Genomic DNA, 14537 nt, shown 5'->3' on the forward strand with positions numbered 1-14537 from the left:
CCAGATGTCGAGTCAATTGACCATCGATTTGGCTTGGCTGCAATCACCGCTTCAAACGATTGTCTCAATTGGAAATTGAAACTTGCAGTATTCAAGCAAGAAAATTATCACAAATCGATGAACTTGAATCGAGCTAGAACTGAAGCAAAATGACCTACCTACCAAAGAATCGGCTTGATCTGGAAAACGAGATAGCTTCTGAAGAACATGAGCACTTTGAGAATCAAAAAAGCTGCTTTTTATATATATATATATATATATATATAAAATGCACCAATGAAGTGATAACTTGGTGGAGCCAAGGGGGTGTTGCAAATTGTAGAGGCTACCAGAAAGATGCATACATACAATTAATACTTGTAAATTTTCCTTGATAAATAAGGGGAACGTGAAGAAAGGGAAACGACTATACACTTTCAATCTCTATGCTTTCTGGTTTCCAGCATTGTGCCATCTTTAAGACTTTCCTGTGCATCACTGTCCATTCCAAGGCTGAAGAGAGCAGCTGCTTGAAGATAGAAGGCAGTGTGCCACGTGGGTGACACTGATTGGGCTTGCATGGCATCTCCAAGAGCTTCTTGAGCCATGTCGTTCATCAAGTAACATAAGCAGCGCCTGGCATAAACAGTTGGCGATACCATAGTCCCTACATCGATGAACTACACCCAAAACATGCATCAACATTTCTATTTTAGGTCAGGGGGAAGTAAAATGTGATCACATCTTAATTCATTAACCATGCTAACTAAACCCACTCCTCAAAAAGCGCAATTTAGTAAAATGATGGAATCAGTTTTCCATGGCATGAAGAATTTCATCAAATTTCATAAACGATAATCATGTCAAGCGTTCTCACTTTTTTCCTTTTAAATCCAGAATTAAAATTAAAATCTGAAAGTTTCCTTCATTTATGAGCGCTGAAATTTTGACTTCCTTGCATCATATCTTACTTGTGTATAGTAGTCAACGGCTGTAGAGAAGTCTTTGGCACGAAAAGCAGAATCTCCTTGCTTCTTAGAATTCAGAGTTTCTTGTATTTGATTAGTCCACATTTGGAATGAAAGCTGTGATCCAGAAAAAAGGATAGAAATTGAATGAGAATGAAACCAAAGCTTAGAGCAACAAATTTGGGCAAGCATAGACTTGGATGAAAAATGGCAAGTCCGCATAACTTGATGAAGATAATTGATTGACATTAAAGTTGTCGTGAATAACATAGTGATACCATTTCTTCAGTAATTCTTGTTCTCTTAAAGCACATGCCAAGGCTATAACCAAACAAAGATGATGTTGAATAAATTATTCATCATATGAAGAAAGAATATCCGACAATTCATCAAATATCAACGCTGAAAAGAAAATCAAAATTTGGTTATATCACATGTTTAAGAGTTGGATTGGACAAAATGCCCAGACCAGTAGTACCTATAACGTTTATTTGCTTGTATCTTAGTATAGGAATTCTTAAGGATATTTCAAGGCTTTGTACCAAGTTACCAATAAAATTTACTTGAATATATCTGAGTACAGGAATTCTTAAGGATATTGTAAGGGTTTGGCTTCCGGTAGAATTAATGCATCCTCACCTCCAGATCACTCATACTGTGTGTATGGGTTTTAAATAATATTAGTTGTGGTTTGAGTCATATTACTCTGTCTTTTTAGTGAGTGATTTCTTATGCGAACATTTTTACGTAAATAAATCCCAACTTGAGAAAAATTTATCATTTTAAAGTTTAGAGGAAAATGGGTCTCAAGAATAGAAGAATTCATCAGGGATGGGGAATATTTTTACCCATTAAATATGGCCTAAAGATGGAGACTATAGTATTCTATCCATAACCATCCCTATAAAAGAAGCACAAATAGGTGCAGTACAGATATCTTGTAAAAAGGACTGGCAACTGATAAGCAGTACATTTGGCACCAAGAACACTTTCTGTTAGTGTAGCCAAAGAATTAATCATTAACAAGGGAAAAGAAAAGAAAAGCCACTAAGCAGTCTCGTGATAAAATTATACAAAATAAATAGAAATCCAAAGAAACCAGTGAGTACCTCATTTGCAACATCTTCATCATCCTTGTACCCAACCTTTTCCAAAATTTCATGCATTGCAGTGAAGTCTCTTCTAGAACAAGCTTCACCAAAAGGTGTCAATGAAACTGTTTCCCTTGTAGATGCAATCCCATCTGGTATGCCCATCAAAACTTTTGATGGTTCCTGGTAAATAGCACCTGATGTAAATTATATACATTTCCATACTTTCATAGGCACCACCATCATGTACAGGTCTATAAAGTAAACCTGAACCTTGAATCACTTGCAATAGAAGAGCTTGAGACTACAAAACAAGGGAGAGTAGAAGGAAAAGCTTACTGAAGTTTCTTTCTGAAGAGGAGCTAGAGCAGTTACGAGTGACTTGGCATTAGGCCTCTCACGAGGTTCATACTGTAAACAACGTGAAGCTAATCTCACTAATTCAGTTCCATCGTCACTTGAAAAATGGGCTTCCAAACATGAATCAATGAGCAACAAAAAATTTTTCCCTCGTATAAGATCAAGTGCCTGCATGTAAAAGGATTATGTCTCCTAGTTTAGATATAAGCATTTTAACAGTGAGCTACGATCATTTGCCAAATTCATCATCAGATGTCGAATGAGCCAAATCCATATAATTGCAAATGCAGTAAAATCCAATCTCAAGTCAAAACTAAGGAAAGAACCAAATTGTATCGAAAAGAAAAGAAAATAGAAGATGCATACATGACTGGGTGGAATATGTTTGCCACTGAGAAGATCAAGCAAAAGGGTGCCAAAACTGTATATAACACTTTCTGGGGTAATCCTTCCTGCCAAATTGGAACACATGTTTAGCTCAGTTAAATAATTATAGTCTGAATGCCCGCAAAAATTTCATTGGGCATGCCCATTATCCTCAACTTGGGATCACAATCCCAAATGCATAAACATCTCGAGATAACACAGTACAAGATCATCTAGAAGCTTTTATTTGTCAGTTGTTACCTGTCCTCAAGTACTCTGGAGGGGTGAAGGCTAAGTTTGTACTATAACTCTTGCCATCTCTGCTGTTCTTCATGAGTCCAAAACAGGAGAGTCTGGGATTGCCATGCTGTCCACAATTGATCCCAGGTAAGAAATAGTTGACAAAAAATAATGATTTAAACGATCATGGTTAAAAAAAAGCTTAAGTACCTGATCAAACAGAATTCTATAAGCATTAAGATCATGGTACAATGCCCTTCCTCTGCTACTGCAGTATTCTAAAGCTTGTGCTAAGTAAAAGGCCACTCTCAGCCTCATTGCCCATTTCATGGGCTGGGTCTCCCCTATCAAAGGAGTTCATTCAAATTACAAACGAGGGATTCGCAACAACGAGAATACTTCAGAAACTAACTCAACTAAACAGGAATCAATGGAGGACGAAGATTACTTAAATTGGTTTCTCTCTTTGCTTCCTAAAAAAAATGCCTGATACTAGTCAATTATTATCTCAAGATGCTTAATTATCTTCCTAATAACTTGCGTTACCTAGTTAATTATTGTTAGATTGGATTTCCCCCCTACAATTGGCTTCTGATGAGCAATTATAGCATCCAATAAAACTAAACCAGTAAGCCAAACTTCCATTTTAAACAACTGTTACAAGAGAAGAGCAACTTAAGAGATAAATATGAAACAAATAATAAAACTTACAATGAAAAAGGTGTTTGGAGAGAGTTTCATTGGGCATGAACTCAGCAACAAGCAGTCTTTCTTCCCCTTCACAGCAACACCCAATCAAGTTGGCTAATCGCTCATTCCGCAGCTGCCCCACTGATCGTGCTTCCTCCTGCAAGTTAAACCAGCCACAGCAACCATGAACTACCGCTCGCAATCACAGATAGCTTATGCCATCCGTATACATGCATGGTCCAACATGAGAGAAGTTCTAAACCATAAAAACACGGGTGAAAGCAAAAGGCACGAACTAGGAATTGTCGAGAATCAGGCCAAGCCGACTTGTTGAAGCGCTTCACAGCTACCCACCCGTCATCTTCAAGCTTCCCTTTATAGACAACATTGGGAGCTTTCTCACCGTGCTCTGACACGATGTTGTCGGGTGAAAATCCTGAAGTGGCACTTCTTAGTTGATCCAAGCTATATTCTATGATTCCAGGCTTCTCATTCTTGTTCCCATCATCTGCAACCCAGTTCGAGATTTAAGTGAAAGGAAAAGAGGCAAAACCAGCAAGCATTTTTGGTTTTTCTCCAGAAAATGAACAGTGAGAAAACCTCACCATTGTCAGACAGGTCATGAAGATTTGATTTGATATTAGAGGACCACCAGCACAGTGAGAATTTCGAGCAACGACCTCCCATTGGTGAATAGCAATTCCTCAATAACTTTTTGGGGGAGACTGGAGTGCAGAGAAGAATAGGGATAAGGTGGAATGGAAAATGATGAAGAGATGGGAAGTGAATAAGAGAGGGAAAGTCGGGTATGCTTGGAGAAGAGAATGCTGATGAAAAAGAATCCTCTTTTGAGATCCAAGGGTTCGTGCCGGATCTTAAGAGTCACCCCGAGCACACCACCTCTTCATCATTCATTCCCTTTTCTTCCAGCTTTCCTTTTTTCCTGTAGCCTGCGCTCTGAGCTCTTTGCCACTCCACTATATCCATTTTGAGGGGGGAAAAAAAAAAAATATATATATATATATAGATTCATTAATTATTTGTTTGCTGTTTGTTTTTTTAATTTTTTTTTTCTGGCTTGATAATGCCTCGGCAAGACATCCCATTCCATTCCCACGCTCGCCTCTGAGCCCACCACTGACAATATATGCCACGAGGTGGGGGTGGTGTTGACAATCTGGCTCTCCCTCGTCCTTTTTGCTGTTTCGCCTTTCTAATTATCTGTTCTCACTTCTCGGTATCACTTGCCCACCAAACAGAGCATGTGGAGAGTTCGCGTTGTCGAAATATTTTATTTTTTTATTTTTAAAATCATGTACAAAATTTCGAGTAAATCTATACAATAAATACGGTGTGTATGCTATCAAGTCACGGGTAAGACATGCACTTTATTACGGATAACAAAATAAATACGCAGTCAAATGGAGATACCAAGAGTGAAGATTAAGGAAACTAGGCCCCGTTCGGTAGTTTGAAATCATGAAGAAAGAAATGAAATTAGATATGGAATCTATTAACATGTGTGTTTGGTATGCAATAATTATGATTCTTTGGAATCAGAATTCAAGGAAATTTGATGGAATCCAATTCCATCATATGCATCATGGAATCCAATTTCATAGTTCCTTTTCTCCAATTTGTCCCTTCTCTCTCCTCCAATATAATTTTTTTTAATTTTAAAAAGGACACTTTAGTCTTTTCTTATTTTAAATACTTATATTTTATTAAAATTATATCAGGATTCCATCATTATACCAAACACACTTTTAAATCCAATTCCATTCCAATTCCAATTTCAATTTCGATTCCATTAAAAACTCTTCCATCATACCAAACATGGCCCTAATGTTTTCCGAAAGCCTGACTCTGAATTGATGTGGATGCGGAGTATATAATACAGAATAAAAAGCGTGACTCTATGAATGTATATTGATGCTGTTCCATCCTGTAAAACATTTTAAATAAATTAAAGTTTTATTAAATATATTAATTTTAATATTATTTTTCTCTTTTTATAATTAATTTATATTTTTTTAATATATTAAATGATGAATATTTTTATAAGTTTATATTTTTATTTTAAAAAAATAAAATTATTAAATATATTTAATTAAATTTGTTAATGTGTGAGATTTTATTTAAATTTATTTTATAATTTAAAAAGAAGGGAGTGCATGATAAGTTTAGAAATGAGGAGCGGCGGAACTCATTTTTTATTTTGTACTAGAGAACAAGAACGAGAGACACTGGGAGCAACAATTATGAGAAGGGAAAGTGGAACGAATAATAACGCACATCCTCACCACAGCCTTTTTTCAAGCCATGATCCCATTTTCCTCAATCGGTCATTCATATACACGTCTTTTTGTTCTGCACTTTTTCAACTCACAATACAACACGAACCCCATCCATCCCGCATCCCTTTTTTTTTTTTTATTTATTACTGTATCCATCCAAAAAAAATAAAACACTACAGTTTGTAGATATACTATTAATTAAAATTTTCCAAGATTTGAGCAGACTCGGAGGGATCTGCCACCCAAATCTCCAACATGACTCCATCACCCATCTCACCATGCACCCTTTCGTCCGTCCTTCGATGTCATTCCTCAGCTTTACACCTTCCCACTTTAGTCTCTGCAAACACACTTGTTTAACGCCTTGTTCAGTTGCTGCAAAGATGAGCGGTATTATTTATCCAGAACTTTAATTTATTTAATTAATTGTTGAGTTTCACAAGAAGGAAAAGAAGAGCAGCTGATGATGTGACGGCGACGAAGAGAAGCAAGATGTAGAGGAGGCAGCGGCTGATTAACCTTGCGTGTTGCCAGTGAAAAAGGCCTCCTTTTCATAGGAAAGCTACCTATGAAACGTCCCTGATGTTACAACTTACAGGAGAATGTCAGCGAAAATAACTAAAAATAATAGTAATTCAGAAAAAAATAATGTCAAATCAAAATTTTCAGTCACGAAAAAAATTATAAAAGTTAAAAGTTTAACAGCTTATTGAGAGGAGTTCTTTATTTTGGAAGAGATTGAAGTTGGATTTTGTCCTTTGTAAAGAAGGATACTTGAATCGTTAGGTTAAATTTAAAAATTCAAATTTAATAATTTTTAAAAATAAAAATATAATTTGAATAATTTGGATTTCCAGTAAAAAAAAGTAGAATAAAAAAATTCAATCAATGATTTAAAAATTAAATTAAACTGGCCAATTCAATCGGTTCAATCAGGAATTAATTTTTGATCCAACTCGATTGACCTTTTAAAACTAACCCATAAAAAAATCAGCCAATGACAAAAAAAATCAGTCAAAATAAAAAAATTAATTGAAAACTATACCATTTTCCTTAAAAAACTAATCTAAATTATTTAAAAATTTTAAAAATTAATTTAAAAATTAATTAAAATTAATTATATATTCATCAATAATATATCATTTTACCAAGCAGTTATTAATATTTTTTTAAAAAATATAAATATGTACATATATTTTTTATTTAATTATAATGTATAAATTTAAAATATATTAATTTTATGTTAATTGATTCAACTACAATTTAATTAATAAATTGTGAATTAGTGATTAGTTTGATTTAATGACCGATTTAATCTTTAAAAGCTTGAATCCAAAACATTGAGATTGTGTCTGCCGGTTAAAATCTTAATTATCACTCGAGGTAGAGCATGAAATGAGAGGGAGGGAGGCAGAGAAAGGCACGTTGCACAAGAAGCATTATTATTAATTAATAATTTGCCTCATGTTAACATCAATTGGCTCAAGGAGGAATCACGTGCCTTCGTCGTCCGCTTACCTGCAATTAATGAAGTTAACAGAGAAAAGCCGAACAGCTCTTTTCTTTTCTTTTTTTCAACTCTGGGGGAAAGAACACAACCCCAACGCCTCGTTTCTTTCTTCTTTTTAAAATATTACAGATTCCACATCCCTAGCGTTTATTTGCGTTGCGTTGCGTGAGCTCATTGGGATCCAGTTGGGAGTGTGCTGGATTTTTCTTTTATTCTCTTTTCCCTTGTTTCCCCGCCCACGGGGTTTAATCTGGTAATCAGTCATAGGCATAGTGGTTGCATGGAACATATATATATATATATATATTCGCTGGTTTTCAACTTCTTCTAAAATTCGAGTCCATGAATCTGTATGTTTATCAATATCAATACTGAAAAAGAGAACGGGCCATGAATTTCAAACATTTTTTCAACTCAACGATGACCAATGTTCGCAGCCCAGCTATGTTCACCTTGAGCTATAATGTGAGTTTATATGATGCTAAACATAATGCAACAGTGTGTTTCTGTTTTTTTTCTTTTTTTGGGCCGGTGGGTCTGGGGAATCGCCACGACATTAGTTTTAGATAGTGAAGCATCGAGGTTGGGAGAAACAAGAAAGCAGCTGTTGTAAGGAGTTGTTAGCCAAGGCCTTGGGCTTACACTTATCAAAATGGCAGTTAGTCCATTCCACCTTACATTATTTATGTTACATCAGTATGGCTCGCAACGTATTTGAAATCCCATTTTTCAATTTATTTTGCGTTACAATATTAAAATTGAATTTGACTTGGATGCTTAATTTTCATTCAAGTTATTTTGTTCATATCGCTTTTATTATTAAATTCTTGAAATTAAGTCAGAGGTTATCAGATGACAGGTGGACTCAATGTCTCTCCCTCTGTATTCATCTGAAAATATAAATCCCAGGACCATTTTAAAAATTTTCTGCTAGATAGTATGTATCATAAAATAGGGACACACTGTTGTCGATCACCCCTAGTCTGGCAACCCCAAATGAAAGTGAGTGTGAGACCTTAACGGCTTCAGCAGGGGGCACCTGAGGGCACGACAAATGACGAGCTCGGCACATCAAAAAACACTTGTCTTCTAAGCACGTATCGGTGATGATGACTAATAAGCGCGAAAACATCAGGAAATGATTTATATAATCTATTGGCCCAAGACATAACAAACCACACTATTCACACTTTAATTAATTGATAATCATTGTTTATCTCGTGTTACACTTGCATATTCAACATTGCTTCTGCTGTAAAAACAAACCAAAACAGAAGGAATAAAGAGAAGTCACGAGAAGCACATCCATCCCGCGGCCCCCAATCTCTCATATTTTTATCCTTGCCACGAGGGTGCTTGCAAGGGGACTTCTGAGAAATTTAACTCTTATGCAGCAGACATGAACAAAATATACGGATTCATGCGAGCATACAAGTCATGCCTAATTACAGATACTGCATCAAATTGCAAGGAGACATGTCTGTCTTCCATACGCTTGCTAATTTAGACCCTGCCAACTGGTGAAAGCGGTGGATACGAGATATAAATTGCAGGAATATCCTCCAATTTCCGCAAAACCTTTATCCCATCATTTTGCATCGATAGGGTTTCTCTTGGAGTTTTTCCTTCAACAGGATTTCTCGATCCAGAAAGTTCATGTGGCATCTTACTGTCCATTAACGCGATGCAGATGGAGAATGCTTGCAAGAGTGAGAGTGACGAGTCAAAAGCAACAGAGTATATTCCATGCGTTATGGGGATCAGACTGAAACCAGGCACGTGGTCTTGTCCGTTCACCTGCTGGGTAGCAATGCAAGTTAAAGACCATTAAGAAAAATTATTACAGGAATACGAGAGAGAATCACATTAACCTAAGCACAAAAAGTACCTGTAAGAATAGCTCAAATTGTTCTGCCAAATAAGCTTTGGAAGGCTTTGAATTCCTACAGGATTCATTTCCATTTTCAAGGATTTTCAGTTTGCAACCCAAGTCCCAACCACCACAGTCACATGATCCGCCTGATTTCCAGCGTTCGATCAGGGACGAAGGTCCCCCTCTACTTGGAAGACTATGAACGCCACTTGGAAGCACAACCGTTGCATGAACAAGTCGAGTATCATTGCGGCAACTCCCCTGATGCAAGTTGTTGAAGAAACTGGTAGCTTTGGGTATTTTGAGAACAATGGCAGCAAGCTCATCATTTGGCTGATAATCAAAGGCCTCGCCATTACCCTGCTTCAGTTCAACAGAAAACAACACGAACTCTTTCACAGTCGAGAAGTCCACGCAATTCTGACCTGTTAAATCATACGAATGAGAATTGGAAACCTTCATTTGAGCAACGACTTGGTGAATATAGTTTGGGCCTTTGCTTTTGCCTGCTTGATTCATCCAACTGCCATTCTTCTTCTTAACTTCCCTGAAGGAGAAAAATGTATAGATACAACAGCAGTCATCTTTCCCTGGGGTACTTAAAGTCTTCACAGTAGCTGCAAGAATATTGTTATCATTGTCAACTGCAAATGTGAAGAAGGGATGGCCATTTTTCACTGCAATTCTTAGAAGAGCTCGAACTGTTGAAGATACAAGCTTCTTTTCCCTAGAAGAATCACGTGTATTAATTGAGCTACAACTGACTCTACGGTCCCTGTTCAATTCTTTCCGTGGCTGCAGATGGGGATAGTCAATATCAGCGTTATTTATGAATCCCGACTCTTTCTGAGATAACTCCATTGAGAGACGGCCGTTTGCTTCCTTTGGTTTCAATAACGGATCCAATAACCTCCTCAAAGGGCTTGTCCTGCTTCTGACAGCATCAAGGGAGTTATTTCTGCCTGAAGCGCATGAGCTAGTAGAACCTCTCGCAGTTTCTGAACTAGATCCAACAGATGGCATGGAGTTCTTATGTGGTACATATAAACTCTCTTTGCAGCTAGAACCTTTGCTTGAATAACCCATACTGATGCCAAATCGGCCAAACGAGGAAGAGCTTAGTAACTTTTCAGGCTTACCTTTCTGGCCTAGTCCCTGAGGAGGTCCATTAGCAGATGAAACGGCAGCTCCAGTTTGTTTCCTTTCTTCACCTTTTCTAGATCTTGATGGACTTGTTCCCATTTTAGATGACAGGGGAGCTGAGGAGGTGGCCGTGGGAATTCTGATATTTCCTGCATCCAAGGAACTGGACCCTTCTGCCTTAGAATGCTTAGCCTCAATTTCGTCCGGTAGTAGGCATGAGTGTGAAATATCACAGTTGAAATCTTTAAGGAAAAGTTCTTTAGATTTTTCTGAAAAGCTTGTTCTTTTAGTAGTACCTGACTTTTGACCAAAAGATGTTCTCGTATCAGAAACTCCAAAATGACTATTTTGGGGAATCTTGTTTGGCAAAGGAAGATCAATAGGCTTGCTTTTCCCAGTTGCACCTTGCTCAACAGCTTTTAAATTTGCTTCTTGCAAAGTCTCCATTCTTTTCCCCAATTCACCGTCTTGAATGCCCTTTTCTAACTTTGCACACGATGCTCCCCCACATTTTTTGTCACTTGGCAAGATTTTATTCTCGGTATTAATGTTTGGATACAAATCCTTCTTGCTGCGTGCTTTCAGTCTCCTGACATGAAGGTTTTGGGAAAGATACTCATCTGCTCTGACTAATTTGCTCTGGGCATTACTGTTTCCAGGGCTGCCTCTAAGATTATGACAATTTCCAACATTTTCTCCAGAGGACTTGTCACCCAAGGAGTGGTCTTTCATCGTAGATGCCATAAAGTAAGATTGCAGAGATGGACGACTTAATCTTTGACAAGGAGACTGACTACGACCACCGCCAGAATGATCAGATAATCCCTCAGCTGGAACAGAAGAGGATGGATTACTGTCACTGGAGGATCTTAAAGTCCTCTTACCTTTCTGGGGTATATGTTTATGTCTATGTTGCCATTGTTCTAGACAGGACCAATCAAGGACCCCAACATTTAAAACTTTCTCATGAATATTTTTTCCCCTTTCCAAATAACCTGGCAAATTAGACATGTACTTAATAAGCTCATCGTCTTCACTTGCCCCACTGAAATTTGCTTGCTTTTGATGATGCCTGGAAAATTTTAAAGTGCAGTGCTCCACACTTTGGAGATCAGCATATGCCAAAACAGTTTTTTCTGGTTTTGGCTTGTCATACAGCTTTCTGCTCATGCTGATTGTTGGTTTCCTTGAGTCCCTTTTGAGATGTGACAACTAATCTATGGGCTGGATGGACATTCCAGGCTCCAGCTCTGAAACAGTCCACCACCTTGTTTTTGAAAGAGATTGCAATAAGGAAAATTCACCTATTTGTTTTTCAGCTGCAGGAAGGATTGAATTACATTTAGAAAATCAAACTAAATGAATGATTGCTTATGTAGAAAGAACAATCACAGTTCGGAAAACCTTTCAAAACTATATGAATTAGTATGTCCTATACCTCCCGCTAACCATCATGTCAGCCAAATGCAAAACTAACAATCCGCACAATAATTGCAGGAAAATACCAAAATTCTCACCCACTTTCAACTTTATTTGCATGGATAGGAGAATAAAAAGATCAAACCAGGTTACTTCAAGTGAGAAAAAGCCCAGATAATGCTAAGAATTCAACAGAAAGGACATCTTTCCGACAATAGCCCCTGCCCCAACTCCTGGCCTGATTGAATGGCAACCGTCAAGGTTCTAGCTAAAATGTTGTTATTTACGGCAATAAATTATCATTTGACTTTCATGGACTCCTAATTAGATGGCATGTGAATGAGATGACTTACATTTACACAGCTCAAGATTACAAAAGCCAGGGTTGCTGTACAACAGATTGAACAGTCCGAAATATTTAAGCCCAAGTGAATGAGATCTCATGATCAATAAAGGTTACCGTGTTAAAACTTTAAATCAAATGAGCGGAAACAAGGAGTGATGTCACCAAGGTCGGACGAGCAAATTGGCAGTGACACCCAACAGGAAGTGGTCCATGCAAAACTATTTTGAATGTGTAAAAGATAAGGCGCAATGAACCGTCTTGATCCGAATCAAATCTTTTGCAGCAACTAGCGAAAGAGACAAAAATAACCAGCTACTCAAAAGCAATAGGCCCCTCATCAATCATCATTCAAGTTACTGAACAAGAAGGCCTTATTTCGTTTCGAACTTGAAAAGAAACGATAAACTTAATTTACTGAGAGAAATAGGAAGCACTTTTAAGAGCAGTCTCCTTTCTTTCTTTCTTTTTTTCTTCGCGTTTACCATCTCCCAAGCACTAAGTGGAGCAGATGGGGGAAATATGCCATTCTAAAGAAAAGAGAATCCCACTCTCTCCCTCCAGCACCGATGCCAAATCAGGGTCAAACGTATAAGCACAAACAAGCGAAATTCTGTATAGTGTACGGCAGAAAGCTAAAACAGAGATTTTTTAAACTAAGAAAGAAAGAAAAAGAAAAGTAGAAAGAAAACAGAAAATGCATACCGGATGGCCGAAGAGAAAGGCGCGTTGGAAGCGAGAGAAGCAATAAATGAAGAAGGTCTGGCTTGGATACGAACCAAAACGAGTGTCGGTGCCCCGCCAGGAATAGAAAAAAGAGGATGGGTGACAAAGACCGAAGGGGAGGAAGATAATTAATGGCCTCGAAAACCAATGCCCTCAATTTCGTGCTTCAAGCTCCAAAGCCTGATAGAATATACAGGGGAAGAAGAGGACGCGAGCTGCAGACGAGCACAGACTACAAAGTACAAAGAGCGTATATGGAGAAGCCGCGTGAGTTTCTGGGGTGAAGTGGAAGTGAGGGCTGATTAGCTTCGAAACTAACCGTTCAAAGATGTGTGCGTGAGAGAGAGAGAGAGAGGAGAGCTGGGAGCCTATCGTTTTCACCAGACAACCAGGGAAAATGGGGGAAAATAAACAATACCAGTAGTAGAAATAGGATGGTGACATCATAATGCGGAGCCGGGAGCCCCACATTAAGCGTTATTTTATTGGCTTTCTTAGGTGATCCTCTATGGATCCTTACCGTAGTAGACTTTTGATTAAATGGTGGGCTCCTTCGATTTGATGACTCGATCAGTCCTCTTGTCGTTTTCTGCTTTCTGCCGTCCCTCCTTTTAATATTTACTATTTTTTCATTTAAAAATATTAAATATTTTGCAACGAAAAAAATGTTAAAAATTATTTTTTTCATTTTAAAATATAAAGTAGGTTTAATTAAATATTACCTCTCACTAAAATAATTATTTATTTTTAAATTAATTTTATTTTTTATATTTATTTTTATTAAATACCTTACAATAAATATAAAATTAATAGGAGTATATTAAAATAATAATAATTATTAAACCTTGAAAGATTAAAAATATTTTACATCTTTTAATATTCAACTTCTTAAAAAATGTCTTATATTTTAAATGAAGGGAGTATAAAACATTTTAATATTTGAAGATATAATCATTACATTTTTAAAAATTATTTTTAATAAATACTCTATTAAATTATTTTATACTTATTTTAAAATAAGATACTCTATTAAATAGATATATATATATATATATATATTAATTTAAAAATAAGTAATTGTTGAGAAATAAAATTTAGTTAAAAATATTTTAAATTTTTAAATAATTAAAATATCTCCGCTTAAAAAAGTAAATTTTTTAATAGATTTTAGGATAAAAATGTCTCAAGCACTAAAAATTTTTACTTTTTAATTAACATAATGTTATCTCAAAATTAAAAAATAATAATTTTATCCCTGTTAATCTTAGATGGTTAAATATTAGTAAAAATCACGCTTAGTTTCCCAAGACAAATATAACTATTACCAAGTCCCACTGAATGACAAAAATAATCTGCAGTCCCTTAATCTTTATATGTGAATAAGTTTTGCAAGTGAAAAGACCCGTTCATCCTGACGGAATTAAAAGGAAAGAACGAAAAAAAAGAGAGAGGCATTCGTGCATAATGAACAACAAGAAATAAAATAAAATAAAAAGCTAGGATGGTAGTGGGTTGGGGTTTGAATAGCAAGA

At 36.6% G+C, this 14537-nt stretch overlaps 2 protein-coding genes across 3 annotated transcripts; both read right to left on the reverse strand.

Moving 5' to 3' along the window:
- Window positions 1–307: 307 nt before the first annotated feature.
- Window positions 308–4674, reverse strand: LOC129312960 (serine/threonine-protein kinase BSK5). Its single transcript, XM_054955765.1, has 10 exons — window positions 4300–4674; window positions 3991–4202; window positions 3716–3851; window positions 3215–3348; window positions 3026–3131; window positions 2765–2850; window positions 2378–2566; window positions 2057–2221; window positions 951–1064; window positions 308–659 (listed from the first exon to the last, which is right to left on the reverse strand). Exons 1-10 carry the CDS (start codon window positions 4379–4381, stop codon window positions 417–419), a joined length of 1467 nt encoding a protein of 488 aa, XP_054811740.1. The 5' UTR covers window positions 4382–4674; the 3' UTR covers window positions 308–416.
- Window positions 4675–8669: 3995 nt separating this feature from the next.
- On the reverse strand, window positions 8670–13383 carry LOC129313711 (uncharacterized). 2 transcript variants are annotated; one of them, XM_054957030.1, is made up of 3 exons: window positions 12985–13383; window positions 9390–11836; window positions 8670–9298 (listed from the first exon to the last, which is right to left on the reverse strand). In XM_054957030.1, the coding sequence occupies exons 2-3, from the start codon at window positions 11685–11687 to the stop codon at window positions 9005–9007; spliced, it is 2592 nt and encodes an 863-aa protein (XP_054813005.1). In that variant the 5' UTR covers window positions 11688–11836; window positions 12985–13383; the 3' UTR covers window positions 8670–9004. The 2 variants fall into 2 exon arrangements, with proteins under 2 accessions (XP_054813005.1, XP_054813006.1); XM_054957031.1 differs by lacking the exon at window positions 12985–13383 and adding an exon at window positions 12290–12402.
- Between the last annotated feature and the right edge of the window lie 1154 nt (window positions 13384–14537).

This window comes from Prosopis cineraria, unplaced genomic scaffold (assembly GCF_029017545.1).
Source record: "Prosopis cineraria cultivar Desert tree isolate PC_DT_omini unplaced genomic scaffold, ASM2901754v1 PC6, whole genome shotgun sequence".
Lineage (NCBI taxonomy): Eukaryota > Viridiplantae > Streptophyta > Magnoliopsida > Fabales > Fabaceae > Prosopis > Prosopis cineraria.